This window comes from Excalfactoria chinensis, chromosome 2 (genome assembly GCF_039878825.1).
Source record: "Excalfactoria chinensis isolate bCotChi1 chromosome 2, bCotChi1.hap2, whole genome shotgun sequence".
Taxonomy (NCBI): domain Eukaryota; kingdom Metazoa; phylum Chordata; class Aves; order Galliformes; family Phasianidae; genus Excalfactoria; species Excalfactoria chinensis.
Window position 1 is genome coordinate 32,461,738 of NC_092826.1, and position 27,510 is coordinate 32,489,247.

The following is a 27,510-nucleotide window of genomic DNA, read 5'->3' on the forward strand; positions in this document are numbered from 1 at the left end:
ATTTGGAATTATCCTTTCTTCCCTTCCCATTCTAGTTCTCTGTGCTGCTGTCTGTGCCCAAAACTGGGAAAGAGAAATGGTCTTTGGATACAGCATGGAACACTTCATGCAGTAATAGAACACATGCTGAAAGACACACTGTTCCCTTGAAAAGAATAAATCCTTTTTCAGATAGCTGAATGAAGGTGCATATCGGATGAGTCAGACCACATGTACCCCCTCCACATCCAGATGAGCACATTCCTTACAGGCATGTTCTTACTGTGAGCTGCATGCTTGTCAAGATGATGGCAGGGACACATCTGCCTGCATTAGTCTGCCTCCTCTTCTAGGAGATGCATGTTCTCTCCCTGACCATAGAAGACCAAATGGCAAGTGCAACTTGGCCCACAGCGAGAGGTCAGGAAATCAGCAGGGCTCATCTGGTTCTGGAAGCTGTTATGTGCAGACCCGCTGAATGCTCACACCAACATTGAAACCCAGCCTGTTTGAAACCTTCCACGTAATGTACATGAGTATTTTACTAATAACATTTTTAGCAGAGATACATATAGAGGGTTGTTCAGTGATTTTGAAGTGGGATAAAGTACTATGGGGTAGGAAAATAAGCAAAAATTAAACGTCACGTATCTATTTTTCAGGTGTTATGGTATCTGCATTATAAAAGTTATTAGATAAATGAAACAGGTTTACACTACGCAGTATTCTTCCTATCTTTAGGTCTCTGTTGTCAGTCCCTGCACAGCCTGCTGTTGTGATAAACATTCAAAGCTCTGTACCATCTTTTTAGTCTCCTGCCTTAGCACTGCACATTTTTATTGTGTAACATGCAGAATCATAAAAGTCCCTTCTGTGCACAAAGCATGCATCCAGCTAACAATGTAAATCACTGGTGCTGTGTTTTAATAACTTCCGTAAGACTGCAGTATAACTGGAAGCTCTGCAGCTGAAGCCAGTTTCAATACACTCATTTACTGCAGTGATATAAACACTGCTTCACCATTTGGCTTCGTAGAACCACAGAAAGGTTTGGGTTGGAAGGGACCTTTAAAATCATCTAGTTTCAACCCCTGCTATGGGCAGGGACATCTCCCTCTAGACGAGGTTGTTCAAAAAAACATCTCTAAGAACCATTGTCAGACAAGAAAACATCACAGAGTTGAGCAGATACGGCCCCTACCAGACACTCTGTAAGTCAGCACTGAGCATAGTGGGTTTGGGGCATTTCAGCGCATGCACCTGTCACTGGGCTCCTCAATTGCTTTGTGAAAATGCAAACCCTGTCAACTTGAATTTGCGTGGTTTTATGAACACATGTTGCAATGGCTGCTGAATTCCTATGTATTATGAATGACTGCAAGTTTTCAATAAGTAAAACATTACCTTTGTTCTCCGTATAACCTGGAAACTTCCAAAGTCCTTCAAGCTCCATGTAAGCACCAGTGTTCCAGCGGCACTGTTGCCTGAATCTATGATTGTGGGTGGAAAACATGAAGTGTGGGCTTAAAAACAGCACCATCTCTATGCTACTGTTACAACCACCTACATAAAGCCTTTGAAGTCAGAGTGGGTTGCTGTGGAGTTCTGAAAGCCTTCAAGGATGGCCATACCACAGACTCCGGGCAACCCATTTGCACTGCACAGATGTCATTTTTGCCTTTCTCTTACACCCACTTGGAATTTCCCTCACTATTTGTCTGTTCTCAATCACTTTCTTATCCTTCACATGCCTGAAACTCCCTTTCAGGAAGATTTGTTCCATAGCCTTCCTATGGGCAGAGACGGGGGCAGACAACATCAGTATGTGGTGAGATTTCTTTTGCTGCCTTCTGGCTCACCACCACCTTTAAATTACCACCAGAGCCCTCTCCATGTGACACTGGCTGGCTCCCACAGCACTCTGGGTTGCATCACATCCAGCTGCAAAGAGTTGGATGTGTCAGATTTACCTGAGTGGTTCCAACTCAATCATCATCTAATGTTCTTCATGCTTGTTCTCACCAAAAACCACTACAGGGACCACAGGCCTGGGAGGTCTGAGACCGGGCCTTTCCATAAAGATCCTGATGCTTCCAGAGCAACCCGCAGTGATTTTGGAGGTTGTTGTTCCGTTACAAGTACTAGCAGGAAAATAAAGTAAGGCATAACTGCTTGAACACCTCCTCCTGGCGCTCCTCTGACCTTAGAGTATATGTAGGGCTTTGTCATCTCTGAATACACATGAATTGTGAATTTGGCTCAGAAACTGATGACACTTCAAAAATACCTATTTACAGTCACTAAAAATGGATGTAATGTATAGCAACTGTAATCAGTAATCTGCTCCACTTTGCTGGAAAGTGTTTTTGTTTTGTTAGTCACCTGACCCTGAGGGATTGTAAAAGTTCAGTGCTACAAAAAGATGCATTGGAATCTCTCTCCATCTCAAGTAACGCTGTAAGCACAGACTGCAGAAATAACGGCATCTTTCTGTTCCCTTAATTCTGAGCAGAATTCATTGCTGCGTCCAAACGAAGAAAAGCCAGAGCCTGCAGTGAAATGACCCACGTGGCAAACTAACAATTCAATTCAGAGAGAGATTTGGAGCAATAAGATCTTCCTTTCTTAGAGAGTTAATATATCAGAGTGCCACATTAATCACTGGGAACACGTCTAGTAAAGTTGGATGCAATCAGTCACACATCATTTGTAGTAAAATATTTTGGAATAAACGACTTAGTCTTATCTGATTTCATTTAGATGAGAAATTGCTTTGACTGTTAGCAAGGTTTTATTCCTTGTGGAACTTGAAAGTTACCAGTATTTGATACAAACATGATGGCTGACCAAACTGTCAGCTATCGCCATTTCTGGGCGTACACCGAAAAAGCCCCGTGTTAAGGGCCCCTTCATATCATACCCCAAATCATCAAATTAGGTTGGGTCGATACCTCACAACAGGGCAGGGCCAGGCGCTCTTTGTTCCCTTTTCACCTGCGGCTTTTGGTAACACTGATTACACCTTGTAGGAATGCTGTGTGGTCCTGAGACACGTTGGTAAAGTCGGAAGCAATGGCGGCTTTGGCGCAGTGTGCTTCTGGTATAACGGTCTGATCTCTCTCTCTGGTGTCTCTGATGCAGGTTGAGAAGGAATCTGAACAGCAGAGCCAAGAAGTTTCTAGAAGTTAGAAGTCACAGGATGCACAGTCGGCCACTACTGGATATTTATTCCTTCTCAAAACTAAAAAAGAAAGTTTTGACATCTACTTGAATATGTTATCTGAGTCCTGATCATCTCAAAAGCAGATAAAATTCAGTATGTTGAACCTAACGCTGCCTTGCAAGAGCATTCTGAAATGTGAGGTGACTGCCGGTTTATTTAGAAGAGACGCTCTGTCTCGTAAGCATGTGAAACTCTTGGCACCTAGTGGGCTAAACTAGGTGTCTTCTTCTTAACCTTCCTCAGGAAATAAGGCTCCTTCAACCAGTACTTTAGGGCACTTCCACCTACAGCACTCTTAACCACAAGGCAGAGGCGTGCTAATAGTCCCATAGTGCAAGAAGAGAGCGGTCAGCACGTGATGTGTGAGAAGAGTCGTAGCCCTAAAAAGTTCTTTCCACTATTAGGATTTTTCCATATTCTGGTAAATGAAGTGGGGTAGTTGGAAGAAAGCTCAACAAGACCGACGGTGTCTGCACTGATGGTTTCTGGATTGGGAATATCGCATGTTAATTTGACTTCAGCTCTATGTAGCTGGGACTTGAGAAGGGCTGCTTTGCACTGGTTGGAGTAATTAGATGAGCGCTCAGGCCTTCAGATACAGGAAAACTCCAAGCGTATGGATAAGGAAAGTATGGACTGCAAATTGCCCCTGGAATGAAAGCTTTCCTAATGGAGTTTCTCTGAATGTCAGCACAATGTCTTGTGCTTGAGACCCTCCCTGAAACAAGGAAAGAACCCTCCCTGAATTAGGAAATCAGGATCTGCCTTTTTACATCCAGTGCTCTGTGTACCCTGGTGTCATTTTGTTGTCTTTAGATTAATGTAATTCAAACAAATTTATCTCTCTACTGATGTAGTAAAGGAGAGCTATCCATGCCTGGAGCTGCCACTTGCTTCCATTAAAGCTTCTGAGCAGTTCAGCATCAGAACAACAACAACAAACAGAAAAGAGTGAAACAGTGAAAGAAGTTCTGATGCGTAACTGTTGCTATTCGTTCATTAGTGAAACCAGTGTTGACCCAGCGTGACACCTGTGCTGTTTGCTGCCATCACCTGTGATATTCAGGTCTGGGAAGACAGAACTGTAAAAGCTGCTTCTCATTAAGACGGTTCCCAAAGACAGATGTTAATATTTTGGTGAACGTTGAACGCTGACAGCTGCTGGATTGGATGCATGGCATTAGCAAGCTGCCCTCCGGCCTTCCTAGCACGGTGTTACCTGGGGCTGCCTTCCCACCCTTGCACATCCCCATCTAAAAACACGTTCAGTGCATCTCAGTGTGGGTTCTGCTGTTGGGTCACCCCAAGTGTGACAGTTTTCACAGGCTCTGAGTATCTTCAACTTCCACTTTAGGATTTTAGTTGATTATTTATACACACAGCTCAGAGCTGAATGAGCAGTTCCTTGTCTGGAATGGGCCGTGGGCTTTCACACAGCTTCCCCAGACCAGCAGCTCACGCCGCACCGCAGTCAGAAGTGTTAATATTCGCGCTGTACCTTATCAGCAGGCAAACACATTGCTGAAGTTCTTATCAGAGAAATAAGAATGGGTGAAAAAGAACAAAATGGAGCAAAGTGCCACGGCTGTTCACACCGAGCTCTAAAAGCAGAGAGCAGCGTGACATGAAGGGAGCAACGCGTACCTGGAAAGATATCACACTGTCTCCAGCAGAGCTGTTCCTTACCTAAATCACACTTGAAATCTGGCTCTTCTGTGACCGGGGCATGTCTCACATCTGAAATATGCTGTAGAAGGTACGGCAAGGGAGAAACTCAGGCATTTCTCTGGGAGAGAAGCAGCAGCAGCAGCTGCAGCAGCACATTACACTCGAACAGTTGATGCAAGGAAAAATCATTGCATCTGTTTTCCTTGTTGCAATGCAAAAAAAAGTCCATTCTGAGTGGATGTGCCTTGGGCAGGCAAGGAGTCTGCCTTGGGGTATGGCAGAACCAACCCCTGATGTGAGCTCGATACGGTGCACTTGTGGCCATTGGGGAAGGCAAGAGGAGCTCCTGGGGGCGCCCCATCAGCCTCCAGGGAGCCACAGCCATCATTCTTCTGGGCCCAGCTGCTGGATGGGCGAGGGAAGGGATTGTCCTACTCTGCTCTGTGCTGTGCAGCCTCATCTCAAGCACCGGGTGCAGGTTTGGGTGCATCAACATAAGAAGGGTTCCCGGGCTCCCCCTTACAGCTAGCGTTTGACTTCTTCATTTTCTCGGCCGCAAAAGCGGTGACAAATTGCTCAGGCTTCGTTTATCTACTGCGCCCACGGCGTGATTTATTGTGCCGGCGTTATCGTGAAATCAGGCTCCATTCAGAATGTTTTTCTGGGAGAACTCGATCCCCGCGCTGTTTATGTGCCCCGTCCGTCCTCATTAGCGTCACTGATCCGCGATGGCCCCGCTCTGTTTCAAACCGGCCCTCCTCGCACCTCGTCCCGCCCGCGGCTCGGAGGGGCGCGGTGCCCACGGCTGCGCGGAGCCGAGGGACGGCGCCGCGTCCGGGACGGCGCGGACGGACGGGGGGACGAACGGCCGTAGGACAAACCGGAGAGAGACGCAGCGATGCGGCAGGGGGAAAACTCGCTACAAACACCGTTTGACCCCCATCCCGCCGCTTCGATCCCGCCGCTCCAACCCACGCCGCGGCGCAGCCCAACCGCAGCCGCCGGGCCGGACCTTCCCCCCGCGGCGAGGGGCGGTCGCTGCCCGCGGGCGGTGGCGGGGCCAGGTGCGTCCAGCCCCGCGCCGGCTTATAAAGGGGCCGGGCCGGGCCTGGCGGCTGGTGCAGCCGGGACGGTAAGTGCGGGTCGGCGTCCCGTCGGGGCTTCTCGCTCTCTTTTCTTCTTTTTTCCTCCCTTCTTTCCTTCGTCACCGCTTCTTTCACGCAGCAAACAGCAATGAGAAAGCGTCGCGCTGTTTTCTTTTGCAAACTACCCAGATCTCGAACTGATGCTGCCTTTGTGATGCCGTGTGAAGCGCGGCACATCTGCCCACCTGAGAAACGCAGCTGAAGTGCATCGGAACGAATGCCGAGATGGGACGCCCCGCCGCTGGCTCCGGGTCCCCCTGCCTGCCCTGTGTCCCCCGAGCTCAGGAGAATGTTGCATTGCCTTAAACTCAAACCTCCTTCTTGCAGGATCTGCAACCAGGCGTTGCGGGAACTAATTGGCTTTAGTTTTCAGCAGTGGCGTTTTGGGGACCACGGGAGCCAGGGGAGCAAACTGCAGCGGATGGGATGTGAGCAGAAATGCACGCACATCCACACACACACCCTGGTTTTCTGGGCATCACGTTGTCTCATGCCGGTGCTGTCTGCACTCAATAGGAAGCCAACAGCACGAGACTGAAGTTGGGGTGAATGCATGCTCTGATTTCCACGGGTGAATTGCTGCTTCTTTTCCTCAGGCCCAGCACTTCGTCCCCTGCAGATGTGAAGCTCCTGCAGCACACGCTGCAGCCTCCGAGGGACACATGAGGAGATGAGGTGTTTGGGTACGCGCCTTTCTGTGCTGTGTGTCACATACTCTGCCGCACACGTACTGTGTTTGTCACACACCAACACTGCAGAGACGTAACTGCATGTAAACCTGCCCTAAGCGTGTTCTAGCAGATCGAGCAGCACTGCTAACCCAGTTTGTGTGTATCCTTGTGCAACTCGGGCTTATCCACTAGTGGGGGAGACTCCTTCATTTCAGTGGGTGCTGAAGCCGGGAGCAATGCCGTGCTCTGCTTTGGTTTGTGACCGCACGGACTCAGCAGTGGCAGCACAGGTGTTTGTGTCGCTACCGGAGATGGAATCAAGTAATTTCCACGAGTTTCACTTTACACAGTCAATAATTATCACAGTCGTTGGCTTGGCTCATTGCTGTGGCTTTCTTGCTGCTGTGCTTGCACTGGGACTTCTGGGGACATCAGCGTGGGGCTGAAACGCTTTGCAGCATCAAGGTTGAACTTCTGCAGACGTAGACCTTCAGTCATTCGCGTGTATCGCTTTGTATTTAGATGTTTAAAATCCCGTTGTCTTTGCTTTAATAAGGTGCCTTTGCTGCTGGCCCAAGGCAGCACAGAGATCTGCAAGGCAGGGAAGCCGGGAGCTGCCCAGGAAGCTCGGAAGCTCTACTTGGATAAGAGCGACTGCCTCAGGTATGGCTCTCACTGCGGGGAACACGGGTGGAGTGTTTATTGCTGGGGACTGAATGAGCTGAAGGAATGGGAGCTTCTTTTCTGGAAGCTGGGAAAGATTTTTCAGCAGTTATTGCAGCTTTGCTCAAGGGAAGGTTGTGATTGCATGATTCTCTTGCCCCCCGATGGCCGAAATATAGCTTACAGGGCTCTGATTCTTAAGTCAGAAAACAAAAGTGATAGGACAAGCTCAGAAAAAGCCGAGTGACGCTGGGTTTACAGACACTGTTACCAGTCTGTTGAGCCATCAAACTTCCCCCTTCAAAACATGGGTGCTGTGTTCTGTGGCTCTGTTCCCCTTCACATCTGCAAAGAACGCTTTTCTTTCTGCAATAGATGGATCCCCAATTACCTGTGAGACTGGTGGCAGAAAATATATACGCAGACTCACATCCCAAATCATTTAATTAACAGGTTCTTTAAACACAGGCAGTCTAATGTGATTTGGTTGTAAGTGGGACTTCGGAGTGACTGACAGAAAGTGCTCGCTGTAATACCAGCCAAAAGAACAGTCCGTCTTTTTAAGGCTGTAAGTTAGAATCATCGAATGACAGCACACACTGAGCTGGAAGGGACCCATAAGAACCACTGAGTCCAACTCCTTGCTCCACACAGCACCACCCAGAAAGTTGAGGTTCTGTACCTGTGTGTGGCGGTAAAACAGCTGGTTTATATACAGTGAGCCCCAAAGTCACTCACACCCATATGTAGCAGCCTCAGTTTTCCCAGAGCTGGCAGCACTCGCATTTCCAACAGGGGCTGCTTCTAGAAGGCATCCATGTCAGCAGTCAGGACATAATGTGACTCTGTGCTTTATCTCCTACTCTGTGTGGTGAAAATACTATGTTCACTTCATATGTTTTGGTGCAGTGTGAGTGCAGTGGGAGCACAGCGGGCCTTAGGTGAGGGGTGATGAGGAGCTTGGGTGGCTCTGGCCTGGCGCTGAGGCTCACGCATCATCATAAGCTCTCAGCCACGGCTGCCAGCCTCATGGACACTCTTGTCACTTACAGGCCCCTCCCCGCTGGGGAAGGCCTCCATGGACTGTAGGCATTTACCTGAGGCCCGCAAGGAGACCCTGAGCCCGGAGCCCGAGTCGCTGCCACCTCCAGCTGCCGGCAGCAGCCCCTGCCTACCCCCTGCAGTTGGGCAGCGGGCTGGGACAGGCCCAGGGCGACCCGCGGCCGCCAACGCCGCACGGGAGCGCAGCCGGGTGCAGACCCTGCGCCATGCCTTCCTGGAGCTGCAGAAGACGCTGCCCTCCGTGCCGCCCGACACCAAGCTGTCCAAGCTGGACGTGCTCCTCCTGGCCACCACCTACATCGCGCACCTCACGCGCAGCCTCCAGGACGAGGAGGAGTCTCCGGGAGAGGCCCTGGGAGCCCTCCGGGGGGATGGGTACCTCCATCCTGTCAAGGTAGGACAGCAAACTGCTGTTAAAATATTCAGACAAAGCTGGTGATTGCAGGCCGATTTACCTGGCTAGGATGCATGCACAGAAAGACTGCTTTAGTGGAGTCTGCCAGAGCCATATAACCATGCAGCTGGGTGCTGCGGGCCTGGTGGAAATACCCAGAGTTGCTGGCGTTTCCCCTCCTTCAGGGACTTGTCACAGAACTATCAGACATAGCTGACGTCCAAGCGCAGTGGGACTCCATCCTTGGAAGGGAAATGCCTGCATCTGCTCGGTGTCCATGGGAAGCCTGGCAGACCTGCACCAAACCCTCCAGAACCAATGTGGGAACACTGAGATGTGAAATGCTCCACAGCGGCCGTCCTGGCCAAGGCAGCGCTCAGCAACGTCTGCAGTGTTTCTCCAAGATAGGGAATAAGGCATTAATTACTGGCCATGCGTTAATTCCTCCTGTGAAAGTGCTTTTCAGATACATTTACTTCACGTAGTTGGTACACGCCGCTGTTCCTCTTGCCTTCATCCGAAACCAGTCCTGGAGATGCAGAGGACATGAAAGGGGATTCCTGTTAGTTAGGGAGCACCTGGGGATGGGAGCCGTTTCCAAACACAGTGACTGATGTGATGCTGAAATGCCGCGAGGTGTTTGCTTTGGCTCCAGTCAAAGGGAGTGAATTAGCGCACTAAGAGGCTGGTGAATTCAGAATGATTTAATTGTGATTAATTTGTGAAGTAATCCTTAATTCCTCTGAAGTGACCCAGTCACACAGAGCTCCTTGTTCACGCTCTCGGTCGTGGTAAAAAGCACGATGCGAATGTAGGCTTCCCAGCCCGCTTGGGTGATCAGCAGGCTCATTAGGAAAGCCAAACCTTGACATAAATCAGAAAATGGCCATAATTGAAGAGGAAAATTAAATAACCACAGTGATGTATTTCAACATAAGCTCTCGCTAGTTCCAGTTAGCTCGCTTGGCCAGGGCGAGGGGACGCAGGTCTCACAGCTCCTCTCAACAGCTGCCAACTACCGCTGGCAGAAAAAATAGCCATTAAAGCAGTTAAATGATCCAGCTGCACGTTTCTCAGGCTACTGGAATACAGCAACAGTTGGTTCATTCAGCAGTTCTTTCTGATAATCCTATTTATGTGTCATTTACCTGCAGTTTTGCCAGAGATCCTATCAGTCGAACCAAACTTTCTGATATTTTGGGTAGTAAATTAATGTTTGAGTTGGAACGAGAACAGAAGCGTCCCACAGCAAATGCTTCAATGTAAATGCACGGGATATGAGAAGAGCGGTGCAGATAAGGGCTGTAACAACATTCCTGTGTCAAGCACAGTAAATACAAATAACACGGAAACTAGAACTTTCAGGTGCTGTTGTGTGTACACTGAACAGGAAGCAGGGTTAATGACTTCAAGTTAGGTAATGTCTCCGATGCCTTAATAGAGATGAATTCATAACATCAGGCTTGCAATAAAAATACCAAATGAGATCTTTGGGTCTTTCCAAGAGCGAACATTCTGCTTCTTTATGTCTTTGAATAGAAGGGCTGAGATTTAACCGCAGCGCTAATGCTTTGACAGGCCCCTTCCAGTTTTAGAGCTGTCTTTGTTGCTCAGAGAAAAGGTGCCAGCTTGTTCCCCAAGTGTACTGTCCATTTCCTACTTCCTTGTATCACGACTCCATCACCACTCAAAGCTCTGCTTTTTGGCTCAGAGCTGCGTTCAGAGCCCGGTTGTTTCAGCACGGTGCCTGTTCTTCTCTTGCAGAAATGGCCGATGCGATCCAGGTTGTACATTGGAGCGACAGGACAGTTTCTGAATCACTCGGCACAAGGAGAAAGCACAAACCAAGGAGAAGCGTCAACAAATTCACAACCATAGTCTCCCTTTTCATTAAAAAAAAATAATAATTATTTATTACATCATATATATATTTAAATTGAAAAAATATATATAATCACATCAGCAAGCCATAATTCCTGAAATGCTGTTTGTGGATCAGAAGGAATTGGTCCTTAAAGATCTCTCATACCTCATTAACTTAATGCCACTTATCGTTGGCTTCCACCACTGAGGATACTGCTGGTGTCTGAGCCAGGGCAAGAGGAGAAGGCAGCTGCTGTCAGCACCAATGGACAGCACGGCAACAGAGGTGGGGAGACTGCTGACAACAGCTGCTCTCATCTGCCTCTGCACAGGACGCTGAGAGGTACATGGCAGGAAAAGGAGACGGGGAAATGCATGTTGGCTGAGTGCAGTGCAGGCTCTGGAGAAAAGCAAACGGCAAACGAGGCTGCAAACAGCCATCGAAACGTGTGCGCTTCCCTCGTGGTGTGAAACCAATAGCAGAAACCTCACAGACAGCAGTCAGGTCATGCCTGCATCCTGCAGGTAGTCATAAGTGCATGGAGCTCTTTGAACACGGGGGTGCACGTTCACTTGAAGTAAAGATGTGCTGAGACGTATCTAGACGCATACAACAAACACAGACTGCTCTACAGATGAAATGTGGCTCCATTTATGAAGTATTGCTTGTATTGATCTATAGCCTTGTGTTGCATGTGACATGTCTGTTCAGTGTTACCCCACAGCTGTTACTCCAGACACCAAGATACACTCCTCTCACCCGGGGCTTCACAGCTGGATGTGCCCTGAGAGCTGGCCTGTTCGCAGCACGTCATTCACTACATTCCTGTATTTAGGCAAGAAATACTGAAAACTAAACGCACCGATACCACCTAATGTATCTGTTCTGTAAAACTGCTCGTATATTGCTGTTCTCGAGGTCAGCATTAAATATTATTCACTGGGCACGCTGTGTTTGTCGAGCCGCACGTTCTGTATCGCTCCTGTCTGTGACTGCACAGGGCGGACAGCCTGCTACTAAAGTCCCGGGGTTGTCTCAGTGTTGCCAGAGGATCGGGGTAACTCCGGCTGTTTGATTTCAGGCGTGCATTTAGGCCGGCTGTTCTGAGCGCTTCTTCATCACTTTAGTCTTAGAATAAGGCGACAGATGAGGGCACAAAACACGGTTGAAGTTTCAGGCTGATAAGGTGCCACAGCCGCTCCTCCTCCTCCCCACACGCCGCCATTCCCGGCTCCCTTTACGGCCGGCGCACCGTCCCCACAGCGCCACAGCGCCCACACCTTCTGCGCGTGCGCGGCTCCTCCAGGAGCGCCCCCCGGCCCGCGCGCCTTTCCCGCCCCGCCCCGCGGCGCGCGCCCTATTTAAGGGCAGCGCGCGGCCATGTTGTCCTTTCCTGAGGCGGCGCGTGCGGAGCTCCGTGCTGGTGAGCGGCGGCAGCGCTGCGCCCTGCGGACGGGGCTGGGCCGCGGGTCGGTGCTGCGGCGGCGGCGGTGTGCGGAGCTGCTCTCCGTCCCGTGGGGGCCGGGGGCTACTGAGGGCGGCGTGGCGGCCGGCCGGGCGGCTCCGTGCTGGTGCGGCAGCGCGGGGCACGGCGCCGGCCTCGCGTGGTTGCAGCGGGCTTTGGCGGGCTGCTGCTGCCTTGCAGCTCACGTCAATCTTCGTGCTTGATGCTTTAAGGCAGAGTCGTTTCTGGGGCTGTTTCAGGTTATGTCACCAGCAGTTTAATTCGAGCAGCGCAGCGCTGGCAGTTCAGTGGATCCGATCTGTAAACTGAAAGCAGTAATTGCTGGCCGCGTTTATGAAGCTTAAAGCATCGTTTGAGGGATGAGCGAGTGCTATCAGCCTTCGCTTTGGTCGCCAGAGGCGCTGATGGCTGTCAGCGGGCTCACCTCGGTGCGGAGCAGTGCAGGGCTGGGAGGGCTTTCAGCAATGCGTGTGTGTCCTGTGGGCTCAAAGTGGATCTCATTATGTTACTGACTGCCTCACAGGCTGCTCATCAGGCCTCTGAACTAGTGACAAGTGAGGACCTGAAAATACGTGGTTTTGCTGATAAGCCGCTTTGTTTGGCAAGTGCACGTCTTAATTCTGAAGATAAATTATTACTGTTTTTCCCGAGGGGGATGTGGCTGGTTCTGCACCGTGACCCTGAGCGTGCCCTTCTTGCACAGCAGGCACAGAACCCAAAGTGTCGGGGCAGCCCCAGGTGTGTCAGTGGCAGTGCTGTGCCGGGGTCATAGCGCAGGGGCTGACCTGTTCAGCCTGTAGGGAGACCCATCAGCCAGTGCTGCAGAGCACAACCCACAAAGGGCTTCCTTATCTGCTGCACCCTGCTGGGATACTCCTCTGTGTGGGGGTGGCTGTTCATTAGGAGCAGCCTACCCCTACAGTCCGTCATTCTTCATTCTGGATCTCTTCTGTTGGTGGCACACAATCTCTTTAGCCCCAATTTCAGCTGATGCTCTCAGCTTTATTCCCCGGGTCATGGTGAAGCCAGCAGTAACCTCATTTGATATATTTTTTAACTGGCTTGCTTTCCCCAAGGAAATGCTGACATATTGTGCTCGAAGCCCAGCAATAGAATGCTCTGGAGAATAAAACCTTTCTTCTCTTCCTTGTTTCAGCCAACAAAAGCAATTAGGAGATGAGCTGGTTTCTGGCTTCAGGAATCTGCAGGCTGGGCTCTGTGCTGTTGCCTTGCAAGCAGGAAGATGTCACATGAATTCTGACCGAAGTAAGTATCTCTCACTGTACGTAGTGGTGAGGAAACCATCCAAAGCCATCTCCTGAAATCTGCCTATAGATTTCTGCAGCTGTTTAAGGCTCGTAGATGGTCTTACTGATGGGACAAGATATACGACCATCTGCATGAAGGGTCCAGTCTTAAGCTGTCCCAGACAGTGTTTCTCAGTTAGCACAGCCTAGTCAATGCATTTTGAATTACTGACTGACTTCTTACTACTAAGCTTTTTACATACGTAGTGACTCCATTTGTCTCTTAGGCAGCTCAGTTTGCCTTACCACGTACTGCTGCCATGAATCTCGGATGGTGAGGTTTTATCCATTTTGAAATTCACAACCATAGCCCTTACAACCCGGCCTTTTGTCCTTTGAACTTGAATCCCATGACAGTAGAGAACTGACGTTTCTGGAGGCCAGCTTCATTAATCCCCTTGCACTTAGTGCCTGGGACAAATAGCTCAGTCTTAGGGCAGGTGGGAACCTGTCTGCTGGCATCGTGATGATTGCGACTCTTTGCCGTTTACCCAGCTGAGTTTTGTGATGAGTAACAGCGTATCTGATGTGCCAGCTCGTTAGCGGGTGGCAAATCAGACTGGAAAAAGTTTTCATCTCTGATTTGATTCATTCTGTTCTCTCTAAGATGTGACCAGATGACTTTATCTGCTGACTTCAGGCCAACAGCAGACTGCTGAATGCCAGAAGCGTGGGTGCATAAGAAGGTAAGTTGTTTTTCTGCTGCGATGCCGCAGTGCTGAGGCTCCAGTAAGCTGTTTGCTAGCTTATGGAGAGCTGTGCTAGCCACGTTTGCTGCTGCATGCAGTTGTGCCAGCTTACACTGGCTGAAGATGTGGCCTGTTACTTACGGATGCCTTTAGACTGCTGCCTGACTTTGCAGTTCTTACCTGTGGTACTCTTACAAGAATTAACATTTTTGCTTAAAGCATCATGTAGGTAAAGCTGGGGGGAGGCAAGAATAAAAAGTTGGGCTCTTCTTGCTGCATATTGTTCTTTGAAGGATATATACATTCTTTACTATGGCTTAAATAGAATTCTCTTCAGAGTTATTTCTGATAAGTGTTACGAAAATGGCTTTACTGGCATAAGGATGATATCACTGCCGTTTACCCATCTGACTGGTTGTTGATGTGTAACCTGAAATCTGAAGTGCCAGTACGGTTAGCAACGTCGTATGATTCCATATGAGATTAAGCTTATAGAAAACTGACTACATTTGAAATGCTTTTGTTTCTGGTTTTTTTTTTTTTTCCAGGTTGAGAACAGTGAGAAACGTGGCTTTCTAATGCACTTGGAAATGCTTTCCTGGCCCTTCCTGCTTCCCAGAAGCACTGCTTGAGTCAAATGAGCTCTGGGTGACTTTTAATACCGCGCTGAAAGGAAGCAGTTGAGTAAGATGGAGTGAAGACTTTAGATGGAGATGCAAATAATGCCTGAATGAAGCTCAGGTGAGTGTGACTGAGAAGTAGCCCCTCAGATGCTGTTAGAACTCAGTCTGAATCTTTTAGTGCAGTCAGATTTTGATTACAGGATCAAAACACACAGGAGAACTTGTTTTCTTGCCTACATTAGTGCTTATGGTAATAGTGGAAGCTGTTCTGCTCATTTTCAATGCAGTGTTTGTATAAATAAAATCCTGGATTTGTCTTCCCAATGGCTGTAGTGTTTGGTTAAGGCTGTGTAAATGGTAGCACCGTGATGTTGCCGCATGACCTGTGCAGAAGTCGCAGCAAGCCTTCAGTATTGCTTCAGTTTATTCATCTTTGAGTAGAAGTCCATACACTTTGCTGGGAAGACCAAGTAAAAGTCCCAAGTTAGAGGTGCCTGTCCACTGTATTGGTCTATACACTCATTTTGGCAATGAGGCAGATTAGACTGGAACTCCTGGAGCTGCCTCCTCCCTGGTGGGTGGATTGCAGGAGCATACCTGCATCCTGTGCTAATGTGATGGTGCTGGAATGTAAAACTAAGACATAAGGCAGGAAGCGGTATGGTGATAGCGATCTTTACATTTATAGAACATGAATAACTTGAAGTTCTCTTACATCACTGCTGAACTTTGTAGTGTTTTTAAACTATCCCTTGCTGGATAATGCAGTTAAAAAGAAGCAACAGGAAAAAGCACAGATGATAGTTGAAATGAAATACAATATTCTGCATTCTTGGCTTAAATGTTAGTTATCCTGTTAAAACTTGTCTCTGTTCACCCAGTTAAACGATAGTGGTAGCTGGGAACAGAAGTTCAGGTTCTGGCTTTCTTCTGAAGTGACGGCCTTCCAGGGTGGAGACATCACTTCCGCCTTTCTGCAGTGTTGCCAGGAAACTTGAGCTAAATCCTATCAGCTGTGCTTTTTCTTTGCAGAATATCACTGAAAACAGACATCTACTCTGTAACTGCAGTCCCAGAATGCTAAAGTAGAAGCTTTAGACTCACTCAGGGCAGAGATTTCATTCTTCATTAGTGCTAATGTAAGTCCCTGGGCCATATGCGCCAATAAACTGAAGCAGCTGATGGTGGCACTGCAGTAGGTAAATATCTCTCTGTTGCAGGCTGTCTTCGTCACTGAGGTCAAATGGAAACACCGCGTTTGGTTCTATGCACAACGCAGACTTGCCTAAGCAAAGAAGAAATGGGTTCAGATCCGAGGAAGGCTTGGCAACCTTTGGCCAGTATTTCTAAGGAGTGGAGAGGAAAAAAAAGCTGTTGCATAGATTCCTGAGGAATTCAGTGTTGTAAGTTAGCACTTCTGTATTACACTGTGATTCCATCACTGCCAGATTTGTGTGTGAACCAATGTGACATGAGAAAGAAAACATTTCTTTCTTCAGGGAAAGATTTCTGTCTATGGTTTAGCCTGGACTGATGCTGAAGCTGCAGAGGAGTGATGTATCCAATGTGCTGTCATAAGGACTTGGTGCTGTTTGGGGCCTCGTTATGTACAGCGCTGAGGCCCAACACTGGAAAGTCAACTGAAAGACTTCCTTCTGATCTCAGCTCTCAACAGTGGAAGCTTTCACTTGCAATGAAATATCTCTGTTGTCGCAATTGACTTAAGATCAAGTTTTTCAAACTGGCAAACCATGAAAACAGTGCATTCAAGACCAAAGACTGACTTACCGTGTTTTAGGGTAAGAGATGATTCAAACAACAGGATGGCAATCAGCGCATCTTCCACAAGGACTTTCTTCCTCAAGCTTAGTTTAGTGTGAGCTTTGGACAGCGAAATCCTAAGAGATGAATGTAAGCACGTGAGAGATACTCAAACTGCAAAAGGAAGACATGGCATGTTTCTGTGTTGCAAGCACTTCAATAAATCAGGAGTTCACACTGCACTAATCGCTTCAACAAAAGCTTATGTAAAAGAAAGCTATGAAAATGTAAACCCCATTTTTATTTCTCTAGACAGCTTTAATGAAAGAAAAGACTGAAAACCATTTATTTAAGTGCTTTAAATAGCTCTTTTATCCAAACCATTCCAATAAAGTGGTATTCACAAATGATAAGATACTCTTTTAAGTTTGGGAAAGCGAGTATAAATGATGTCTAGATTTCTACTTAATAAACAGAGCTGGTTAGCACAATTTCCATTGGAAACTGAGGTGTGTTTGTATGAGCGCTGGACATACAGGACTTTTAGTGCAGACGCTGATAACTTTGATCCATGTGCAGAATCTGTCCTCACTCTACGGCTTGCGAGATAGTAGCCCTGAATGAGGTTTTCTGCTTCAGAACTCAGCTGGACGTGAAGATTCTTAGCCAACAAAATGAACTAGAGAGAAGGTAGAGATTTTCAACATTTAACTGTGGAAAATAATATATATATATTTTAAAACCTTTTAGCACACCAGCATAGTAATAGGGGTAGAACTGTGTTTTGCCATCAATTTTTGTGAAACAGCTTGTCAGCGTTGAGCCATGCATAAGGGTGGATTTTAGATACTGGGCTGATAGAGATGCTATTCATAGAGTCACTGAATGGCTTGGGTTGGAAGGGACTTCAAGGATTATCAAGCTCCAGTCCCCCTGCTCCAGGCAGGGCCACCGACCTCCAGATCTAATAATAGATGACTACTAATTCTAATATTTCATACTAAGTTTTATGACTGACTGCAAATTATTCTTGTCAAAAGCGAGTATTGCAGGTCTGTTCTCATAGAAATGTTGACCCAGTATGCTCTTCAGAAGGTAGGTGACGCTGAATTTATTATGCCAACTCACAGAGCTGAAGCTAAGTTTCCTGATGATCCTCTTAGTGCTGGTGGGAATATGGCAGGGGGCAGAAGTACAAGGCGAATGTTGACAGGTTTTAAAATAATCTGTCAGAGTATCAGGACAGAACCTTCTGATTCCAGGAACAGTATGATGTCCAGGAGGAAGTTCTTCACACAGAGGGTGGTGACGCACTGGAACAGGTTGCCCAGAGAGGTTGTGGATGCCCCATCCCTGGAGGCATTCAAGGCCAGGCTGGATGTGGCTCTGGGCAGCCTGGTCTGGTGGGTGGTGACCCTGCATGTAGCAGTGGGGTTGAAACTGGATGGTGGTCCTTTTCAATCCAGGCCATTCTATGATTCCAAGTATAATGCATTGCAACAGTATTAGATAATATTTATTACCTCTTCATAATCCTGTGTTCTGAACTGCTCTGAGACTCTGTACAGCATGGCTTCAGGATTAATGGCTTTTTGCAGGACGTGATTCAATACAGGAAAAGACGGCTGACATGAAGGAAATTCACTGTGTATCAGCAGCCCAAAAACATCTAAAAGATTAGGTGGAATCAAACTCAAGTCCTAAAGAGAAGTCCCAGAGAGAGAAAACAAATCATTTTGGAATTCTGACTATTAGAAACATTGCAGTTATTTTCAGTCTGTAATATTTGGTATCCATATGTGGAATGGTGCAAAAATAGGTAATAAGTTATCTGTAATATAAGCAACACAATCGTGTTTCAGTAGTAGTTGTCAAAAGCTATTGTGAATAAAATAAATGGCATTTACTTTGGGGAAAGCTGGCTCGTCTTAGAAGATATTTGATTTAAAGTCACTTAAGCTGTAGTTTTCTGAGGAATGCGGGTTTGTTTTCATTATTTCCCAAGCTGAAATAACAATAACCAAAAATAATAGTCAATTGCTTTACCATCTGCCCAATTAAAAAGCTGTCCCTTGCTGTATGTTTCTTTGGGGAAGAAGCCACATCTACGTAGGACCAGAAATTGGTCTGTACTGAAATGGTGACTTGTTGGTCAGCCTCTTCTCCATACTTCTTCCCGGGAATGAACAGCGTTGTCGTCCTGCTCTCTAGCACTAGGACAGGACAAAACATGTCAGTCATGTAACTGATGTGGTTTAACTACAAATTCTAATTCCAAGCTGAAAAGAGTCATTGTTGTATTTCACTCAATTTGTCTTGATTGCGTTTTGGCATTTCCACACCACCAGTTCTGAGGACCGAGTGTTTGAGTGCCTAAATCCTTCAAAGGCTAGATTACAAATCCTGCAAACCTGATGAATACACACTTCTCATTCCATCTAACAGTAATCCTTGTTTTGCCGGGGGGGAGCCTGCGTAGCAAATGCAAGCTTATAGGAGTTTGCCATTTTGGACCTCATTTCTTTCTGACTTGTTAAAAATAGCTGATTTTTTACAGAGAGCCGTAAGCTGAGGCACAGACCTAGCTATGGTTTTACATTCCATCCATTCTGTCCCCTCATTTGTTAGCAGAAGTGGAATTACCTGTTTGTAGGAGTTCAAGTTTATCCTTTTTGTATGAAGATAAGTCTCCTATGTAACAGATACCGCCCTGAGCCAGCAGGGCACTGCAAGCTTGAATGCTGGCACTTCCAGTTCCGTGTTTATCTTTGGACACAGAAGGAAAGACATCACTGGATGCTGGGTGTCGTATGCCACGAGGCAGGAGACATAAACTGTAATTCAGAAGCCTAGAGGAATAAATAAGTGCCAGTCAGAAACTGTCAAATCACTGCTCAGTTTTTCTAAATTAATACTGTTCTTAGCACTTCATAATGACAGTTAAATATATCAAAATCTACCTATAAACAACAACAAACTTGAAATAAAACCACTGTCAAGACTAAATGTGTAAAGCACACTTCAATACAAATGCAGAAGTCTAAGCGTTCTCCCCGGGGGGGGCTATATTTCTGATGGTTTTATCACAAGGCAAATCACAGCTTGCAACAGAAGTAACACCTAGGAAATCAAAGAAGTCTCCTAATGTGACCCCACACCATTAATGCCTATTCCTGTTCCAGAGGAAGGCAGGGGATTCATAATTCTTTGAACTTTAGGAGAGTGAACCTCCAGCTACTTAAGGAACTGGGATCCCCTGGGCAGCTGTCCTTATGAACACTGGAACAGAATGGAGCTGGCAACTCTTTTAAGGACACCTTTGTGGGAGCTCAGGAGGAAAAAAGGAAAAGTAAGAATTAAGGAATGTCCTTACCTATCAGTTATTAGAGTGTCACTTGTCACAACCAGAAGATCGAGGTAATCTGCATTTTCTATTTCACACGTCTGGACTAGACTCAGTAATATTGCCAGTTTAAGAGTATTGTAAGTGCCTGGTGGAACAACTTGAGAAGCAAAGATATTGGCAAGCATGGCTGTAAACCTCCAGCATGAACTTGAGGTCAGCGAGAGCAGATACTTGAAATTTTCACCGATAAAAGAAGGACCTAATTGAAACAAAACAGATTAACAAGCACTTAATAGAACAGTGCAGATACATTAGAATAAATTGCCATTTACTGCTCTGAGGGTACAGACAGTCTACTAAAAATCATTGGGATAAGAAAGGGATAGGGAACTAAAATATCAGGTCAGTTTCATGTATGATTCCCAAGTAGCTTACAAGTGACAAGGGAAGTTGGAAAGGGGAAGCTGAAGAACTGCAGTAAACTGTTACGTCATTTCCCAAGGCATGGAAAGAGAAGTGGGGAAAAGATGCTCTCAGCTGACTGAACCCATCTCAGACTGTAAGAGGAAGGTCCCACAGTAGGTTTGCAGTCCAGGCTTCTAGATAATAAAAAGTTCTCAAGGTTTTGCACAAAAAAATGCTTTTCAAACTTTTAAGCCAGTTCTAAAGGGAACTTCCTTACCATTTGGTCTACAGAGCTGTACGCTGCTGGCTTCTATGCACGCTGTGGCTTGTGGGCCATTTTGTACACAAGCTGGAATCCCGATAATCTTGTAGTGGTTTCCTATTGTCATTCTATTGGCCAGTTCATCTGGAAATGGAAAACAAAACATGGGGAAGATCTGAAGATGTTTTAACTAATAAACGTTTAAGACACGGTCAGGAAACTTTTCTAAACTGTTTCATTTGTCACACTTAGTTGCAGAAAACAACCGTTGGATTCCAGGTCTACCGCTGTGGAGTGGGATCGAATGAAGCACACAATTCAAAATAAGTAGTGCAAGAAGTGAGGAAGGCATAATGGGTGAGGAGAAATAAATGCCTGACAAAGAAAACGGGCGATTCACTTAGTTCTGCACTGAAAAGAAAACGGACAGTTGTTTGCAAGTATATCCCAAAGCTTGTGGTTCCACCGTTACCGTCCTATAAGCATGACAGAAAACACGCACACGCACAGATTCAGTTGGATATTCACTTAGAAATCATTTAATGCTTCCAGTGGAAAGCGGTGGTAGTAGAAGCCAAAAATCCTGATTGAATGCGGAAACCAGCTAGATTGAGGAAGGATGTCAAAAAACACATGAAATGGATGCAAAACAGCGTGGCCAAAGGAAGCAGAAAGGAGGAAAAAACACGCTTCAATTAGAGTGTAATGCAGCAGAGCTGGCCAGGGGATCTTGCTTAAATGAAGACATAGAACTGAACACCACAGTTTGGCTATATATTATTCTCTGCAACTACTTGTGCCTGCATCAGGCAGGTGACTAACTACACCCCCAGCCCCCTAATTTTATTAAAGAACCTCAATATAAATTATCGTGACTTCTATCTGTTTATCCAAAGAAATGGACCTGCAAGAAAAATGCAAGTAATTGTTACAACTCGCTTCTAAAACATGTTTAGCAAATCTTAGAATTGAAACTCAACGTACCTCTCAAGAAAACCGTAAAAGTCTGAATCCTGAAACGTGATTTATGGTCGGAATATCCTTTTAAAGCATTAAGAGCTTTGGCATCGATCATTTCAACTATCTGTTTATCTTTCAAAGTAAAGGCAAGGAAAAGGTTAGTTGTCCTGAAAACCAAGGAGTAAGCTTTTTTCTTTTTGTTCCCTCTAGGGTGACTGTTATCTTTTGGGGCTGTTATCCCCACGGCCATTTTGTTTATGTCCTGTGTACCAGAAGTAGGAGAATAACAGACCGAGAAATAAAACTACGCAGTCCCTACCACCAAGTACTCTGAATTTCATATCTTCCTGCAGTGGTGAAGAACACAAACTGCACACAAAATCATTCCTCACTGTGGCAGACTCTGTAGCTCCGGGCACATGAACCCTTATGTACATAAAGCCTGAAAAAGAAAGAAAAAAAACATAAAAACCTTAAGTAAAGGTTTATAGTGAGAGCGCGGCCTTCATTCTGCGTTCCACACTGAGCGCAGAAGTAATTAAAAACTGGGCAGAGAAATTCCGAAGTCAGAAGCGCGTTCCTCCAGCAGAGCCCGCTGCCACTGGCGCACATTGGCCGCCAGATGGCGCCATGCCCCATCGATCAGTCCCCACCGCGCACGCAGGGCGCGATCAGGAGATGTTTAGACGTTGTACGTGGTTTAGTGGGGAAACACAGCAGTATGTGGATGGTTGGACGCGATGATCTTGGATGTCTTTTCCAACCTTGGTGATTCTACAGTTGTATGTAAGAGCATTAATTTCTTCTTCTACTACCTTCAGAGTATGGGCAGGTTTCCCCAGTGCAAAGAAATCTTGCTCCTTGGGTGTATTTTGTGACGGTTCCCATTGCAATCGCTATTCCTTCAGACGTATAAAATCTCTTAGATGTGTAATTAAATGGAAATGCAGAAAGGCTGAGAACGTAACTCGGTAACGGTGGCAAATGTGTTGGTTTCAGCAGTATGCTTATCTAACAGGAGACACGGCGACATGAATATATTCAATTAGTATACATTTATTTCAGATTGCTGCTTATAAGTTCAGTTTACTTACACAAAAAATGCAACATGGAGTATCAATAGCTTTTAGGGGAAAAAAAGAAAGCGATGAGAAACATATCAAGTGGAAAAACAATGCAATCCGTTGCGTTGAGGTGAGACTTGCACTTATTCTAAGTACAAAGGATACTACAACCAAAGGGAAAATAAAGGCTGAAAAAACAATGCAGGGAATAATCTTTGCTAATACTTCACCAGACTTAAAAGATTTAAGATCTAGCTGGGGAAACAACGTGGACTCACTTGGGCCTCCGTCTGTAATTGTTCGATTAATGACAATGTCTTAATAGCTACGAAACATACCTGCAATTGGAAAATAACTTCACTTTAGAAAGGAAAATCTACTTAAAATAGAAAAGGATTATTTTTGTCAGCCCCGACCACAGATATAAACTTACTGACTGAAAAATCCCCGCAGCTTTCATGGGCTTATGAAGAACGTAGTTTCCAAGAGTTGCATCCAATTCAGCAACATCAGAAGGGTTTACTGAGATAACGAATCGATATACAGCATAGCTCTGTTTTGAGTCTGCAGGAGCAAAAATTGCCTTAAAAAATGACAGAGGTTTGCTTAACAATACTCAGCACTGTTAACAAAGCATCCACTGAATGTGCCATACCGTTGTATTTTTTGCAGTCTTGCACAAATTTCTCAAGTCCACCACTTCTGTCAAGGTAAACAAGGGTAATTTCCTTCATTTTCTGTATTTCTTTGTACATCTTCCAAAAAAGATCTTTGGACTCTTAGGGAGAATTCTGGAATAAGCTGTAAAGAATTAGGTCAGAACTGGCCACGTCACAATAATAATAGTTAAATTCCTAAAATGCTCTACTATTCTTCTCATTACTGAGTTATTTCACTGCCCAATCCCTGATGCGTCAAATTAAAGGCAGTACATAGCCCCCCTCAAACATTGGAGGTAAAGACGTGTATATATATATATATATATATAGCTATGAAGGCTGTCATAGTTGTTGAAAACCTGAAACTGAGGAATCATTTATTACTTAAATTATGCTTTCCCAGTTTGCTGTCACCTCCTGTAGCACCCATTTAAGGTGTAGATCTTGCAAACATCAATATACACAGATTCCTGTAGGTAAAACTTTCAAGATCAGAGTCGGTCTGGAAGGTGACCATACTCTTCAGCGTTGTTTTTATTGCATACCATTCACGTATCTGCATTTTCAGAGTAAAATCTCAGAACTTCTCTTATGAATTTAGAGGGAGAACTACTAAGGCCAAAACGTGGCATTCTGTATACACACATCCAACGTTCATTGCAAGGGAGTTGGACTGGATGACCTTTAAAGGTCCCTTCCACCTCTAAGGATTCCTTGATTCTGTGGTGTTTTAACTGTCACACACGCTTTATTTTACAAATTATCATCTGTCTTTTCTGTAGGTAACCAGCACGAAACAACACTCAAACCTCCAAACACAGATGTAGCTACCTGGTATAGGACAAAACACAGCATTAAGAAGCTGAAGAGAAAGTAAAGCTCTTTGTTTATGGATGACTCATGACAGGAGGTCACAGAAGCTGGTTTGAGAGGACAGACCTGGGAGAGAACAGGGTACCTGAGGTGCACCTGTATGGCAGCAGCAGAGAATGTCTTCTCAAGAGCTGTATGCTGCGGGTGGGCTGGTAGATGTGTTCTGCCGGCCTGAAGTGTCACGTTTTATGCACAGATTGAAGGAGAATTTACGTTAGGGTTTATTTTTCAGTTTCTTTGGGATTAATCCCATGCAATTACCTTCCCATCCCTTCAAGTCTTCTACAAGAAGAGAATAAAGTCCAGCTGAACACGGCCTCTCCTTCCCCCCACCTCCCTGAGGTCACTCAGCGTCGTGCTGTGGTGCCACAAAGCACAGACACGAAGCACAGCAGGACAGCCCACGCTCACGGTGTTCTCCACACGCTGCCGCTGAGTTTGACGGCGCCAAGTGCAGCCACTCACACCACAGGAGCCCCACAGCCGCACTCCGCTGCCTCACGGCACCGCGCCCCACACCACCTCCATCGCTCCCAGCCGCCTCTTCATCACGCCCTCCCCACCCTCTCGGCCCCAAATATCCCCCAGGCAGGGCTTCCCTTCGCCGCACCCCAAAGCTCTGCCGCCTTCGCCGCCGGGCTCGGGCAGTTCCGCGGCAGCACCAGGCGGCCCCGCAGCAGTCCCGCCGCGTCGTGAGGGGAAAGGCGGCCCCGCTCGGTCAGTCCTAACGCTCCTCCTTCCGTCACAGATGTCAGCTCCCCTCCACAAGCACCTGCCACAACAGGAAGGGAATACCGCCGCGGTTCCCTCGTAGGCTCTTCTCCTGCCTCGAATTTATCACCATTAGAGATTTTACTTCTCAACTCAGCGTTCTGTGAAGGACCCGCCCCACTTTCACCATCTTACTGTGAGACGTATGGGAGGGTTTGTTGCTTGAAGTAGGACAGTCCGTTTCTTTGCTTTTGGCAGTACTGATCTGACTGGGGCACTTCACAGCATGGAAGAGAATAGAAGGAATAAAGCAAACCGAGTATCTCAAGTGAAAGGGTAACATATTCACGCCAAAAGAAAGAAACCCCAATAAAAAGGGGAGAGAGGACAGAGGATAGGAGAGCCCACACCTAGTCAGGAAGCTAGTTAGAAGCACTGCTGAAAGAGAGAACAAAAAATGAAGCAATGCAGTATAATATACCGTACTGCAACAATTTCTGCCTTCCAGTCCATTAGGAAGACAGCTGCCAAATGATCACAACCACAATTCATGTAAGTCGCTGGCTGTCCTGAACAGCTGTGTAGCTGCTTCCAAAGGTCTCAAAACTTCAGAGCGAGAGGACAGGAAACGAGCAGAGCCACCACTCTCCTCCCACAGAATACAGCTCCTTCCCTTCTTTCCATTCCAATGTCAGTTCCTACTTGCTTTACCCAGTGACTCCATCCCACACCTCACACAGCAACTACTCAGCATTAAGTGAAAGAATGAAAAAAGCAAACAATCCTAGCTTAGCTTCCACTTGCTGAATGCTTTGCTCTGACAACGTTATTTCAAGAATAATTACAATTTTGCTGACAGGTTGATAGTTCCCTACGTCATCCTTTCTACACTTCTTTAAAATGGGTGCCACACTGCCCTTTTTCCAGTCACCAAGGACTTCACCTGACCACCATGACTTCACACGCATCATTCAGACTGGCTCAACAACTACATCAGCCAGTTCCCTCAGGACTCTGGCTGCTCTTGTGTGTCCTATCAGACTTCCCTCAAACCAAGGCTTTCAACTTGAATGTATTTACGAATAACAAAACCAAAGCAAAACAGAACAAAAAAAACCAAACACACCACAGAACGATTACGAAGGAACAGACAAAAATAAGTTGTTATTTACAGGTGATGTACATAATAACACTACTACCTGCCATGACAGGCTTTTACGCACTAACTGCAGTACTTGCATTGTTAGAAGTTTTCCTCACACAGAAGTCGATCCAACGATCAGTTTCTCCATACACGTGTGTGTTATGAGAAACACACCGACTCTGCACATTCCTAAAATTATCAACACTATTCACATTATTTTCTTTTTTTTCAAATATCAAGTGAAGATTTAAAAATGGTCCAAAATGGGACACAAAGACAAGTAGCTCTGTGTGTTGAAATACAAGTGATTTGGAGCATGTTGGTGTTTCCAAATACAAATCAGTGAGAAAAGTACTTAATGTTTGGCATGATCCCCTCACCATCCACCGCAGGAAGGTTAAGGTAAGATAGACTTTCAAAATAGCGCTGATTATTGCATATTATATCTTTGGAAAAGCAGAGTTTTAACCAAAAATATTTTTAATGCGGTTGAAATACAGACATCTATTTATCTCAGGGAGGAAAAAAAAAGGTAGAACGCATGATCAGTAAAGTTACCAAATGGATAGTTGATTTGTTCCATCCTTGCTCCGAGTAATCCTGCATACCTCAAATAATCCAGTTCAGAGACGTAGGTACTCCAACATATGCAAAAGCAACCACCTAGTTTTACATACCCTATGTTTCATTCTATAGACATCCTCCGAGCATCTGAGTCTTAAATTAAATCTTCATTTAAGTGCTGACAGGTTAACAAAGTTCAAACCGATGTAACAGGGAAAAAAAACACATTTACCTTGTTTAAACCGGGATATACAAAAGATGATTTGCATAGTTACAATTCAAGCACAAAGTCACTGTAAATAGGTACAAAGGCATTTATAAATTTACTAAGTATGCTGCTGCTTGTGCCGTCCTTATCTCAGATATGTATGAATGTAAACCTGAAGGGACTGATGAGAACAGTCAGTGTTTTTGCTTAAAAAAATACCTAAACGTAGAGAATGTTACTGAGCGCTGTTTAAAAAATATTTTCTGCAGCAGGAATAAACAGTTCAAACCCCAAAGAAAGCCATCCAAAATGCCCAATCTCCTCCTATACAGCAGACAATGTTTGTTCATAGGCTTCAAACCTATATACAAAACGAGGCACTAGATACACTAATTTGGAATGTGTTCGTAATGTTTCAGTTCATCCCAAGCCTTGCAAAGCACCGTCGGCTTCAGGCTTCCTAGGAAAACATGTCTTCAGAAGGCGGTGCGTAAGAAAACCCAACAAACGCATCATCGGCCTCTAGGACACTGGCATTAACAATGCTGTAATCAGAAGAGATGCAAACTGAGTATGGGACCATTTCTTCTGTAAACACCGCATCGAAATTCCCAATATCATCCGGGCCAACCTAGAAAACAAAAGATCCATTGTTTGTCACATTAATTCTGTACTTTTAAAATTGTACTATTCTTTCCCATTTACGTATATAAAGCCTAAGGTTATCTTCCTCCCTTTTTCATCAATAATATAAAACTTACATTCTAGCAACAACAGTTACTATGGTAAGTCACCTTTGC

General features: G+C 45.9%; 4 protein-coding genes and 1 long non-coding RNA gene across 8 annotated transcripts in view; 3 read left to right on the forward strand and 2 right to left on the reverse strand.

Moving 5' to 3' along the window:
- Positions 1–3,168, forward strand: part of PPP1R42 (protein phosphatase 1 regulatory subunit 42) — an 18,318-nt gene extending 15,150 nt beyond the window's left edge. The window contains exon 9 of the mRNA XM_072327350.1: positions 3,121–3,168. Within this exon, the coding sequence (XP_072183451.1) occupies positions 3,121–3,168 (48 nt within the window). The remainder of the gene's footprint in view (positions 1–3,120) is intronic.
- On the reverse strand, positions 3,024–23,306 carry MCMDC2 (minichromosome maintenance domain containing 2). Its single transcript, XM_072328745.1, has 15 exons — positions 23,207–23,306; positions 22,985–23,115; positions 22,830–22,889; positions 22,303–22,498; positions 21,807–21,929; positions 21,512–21,619; positions 20,543–20,671; positions 19,888–20,119; positions 19,158–19,363; positions 18,561–18,727; positions 18,038–18,214; positions 17,051–17,193; positions 16,542–16,651; positions 15,858–16,038; positions 3,024–3,133 (listed from the first exon to the last, which is right to left on the reverse strand). Exons 1-14 carry the CDS (start codon positions 23,304–23,306, stop codon positions 15,872–15,874), a joined length of 2,049 nt encoding a protein of 682 aa, XP_072184846.1. The 3' UTR covers positions 3,024–3,133; positions 15,858–15,871.
- On the forward strand, positions 7,209–10,808 carry TCF24 (transcription factor 24). The gene is given in 4 exon segments (XM_072329727.1): positions 7,209–7,227; positions 7,230–7,349; positions 8,402–8,805; positions 10,570–10,808. Coding segments are annotated over 4 exon segments (657 nt in total). The 3' UTR covers positions 10,684–10,808.
- LOC140248213 (uncharacterized) lies at positions 12,015–18,433 on the forward strand. Its single transcript, XR_011902810.1, has 5 exons — positions 12,015–12,092; positions 13,291–13,400; positions 14,049–14,127; positions 14,679–14,871; positions 15,974–18,433. It is a non-coding gene; the product is annotated as an uncharacterized lncRNA (long non-coding RNA).
- A 2,625-nt stretch (positions 23,307–25,931) lies between the features above and the next one.
- Positions 25,932–27,510, reverse strand: part of SGK3 (serum/glucocorticoid regulated kinase family member 3) — a 53,472-nt gene continuing 51,893 nt past the window's right edge. For all 4 annotated transcript variants that reach the window (XM_072329426.1, XM_072329427.1, XM_072329429.1 and 1 more), the window contains one exon: positions 25,932–27,341. In XM_072329426.1, the coding sequence (XP_072185527.1) occupies positions 27,171–27,341 (171 nt within the window). In that variant the 3' untranslated portion in view covers positions 25,932–27,170. The remainder of the gene's footprint in view (positions 27,342–27,510) is intronic.

Bases quoted from the DNA above. Each gene is read 5' to 3' on its own strand.
- MCMDC2 (XM_072328745.1), bottom strand. From the start codon at position 23,306: ATGTACAAAGAAATACAGAAAATGAAGGAAATTACCCTTGTTTACCTT. The intron at 23,116-23,206 runs GTATGGCACATT...TTGCTCCTGCAG, and splicing joins AGACTGCAAAAAATACAACG to ACTCAAAACAGAGCTATGCT. The intron at 18,728-19,157 runs GTAATTCCACTT...GTCCTGTCCTAG, and splicing joins ACTTGAACTCCTACAAACAG to TGCTAGAGAGCAGGACGACA.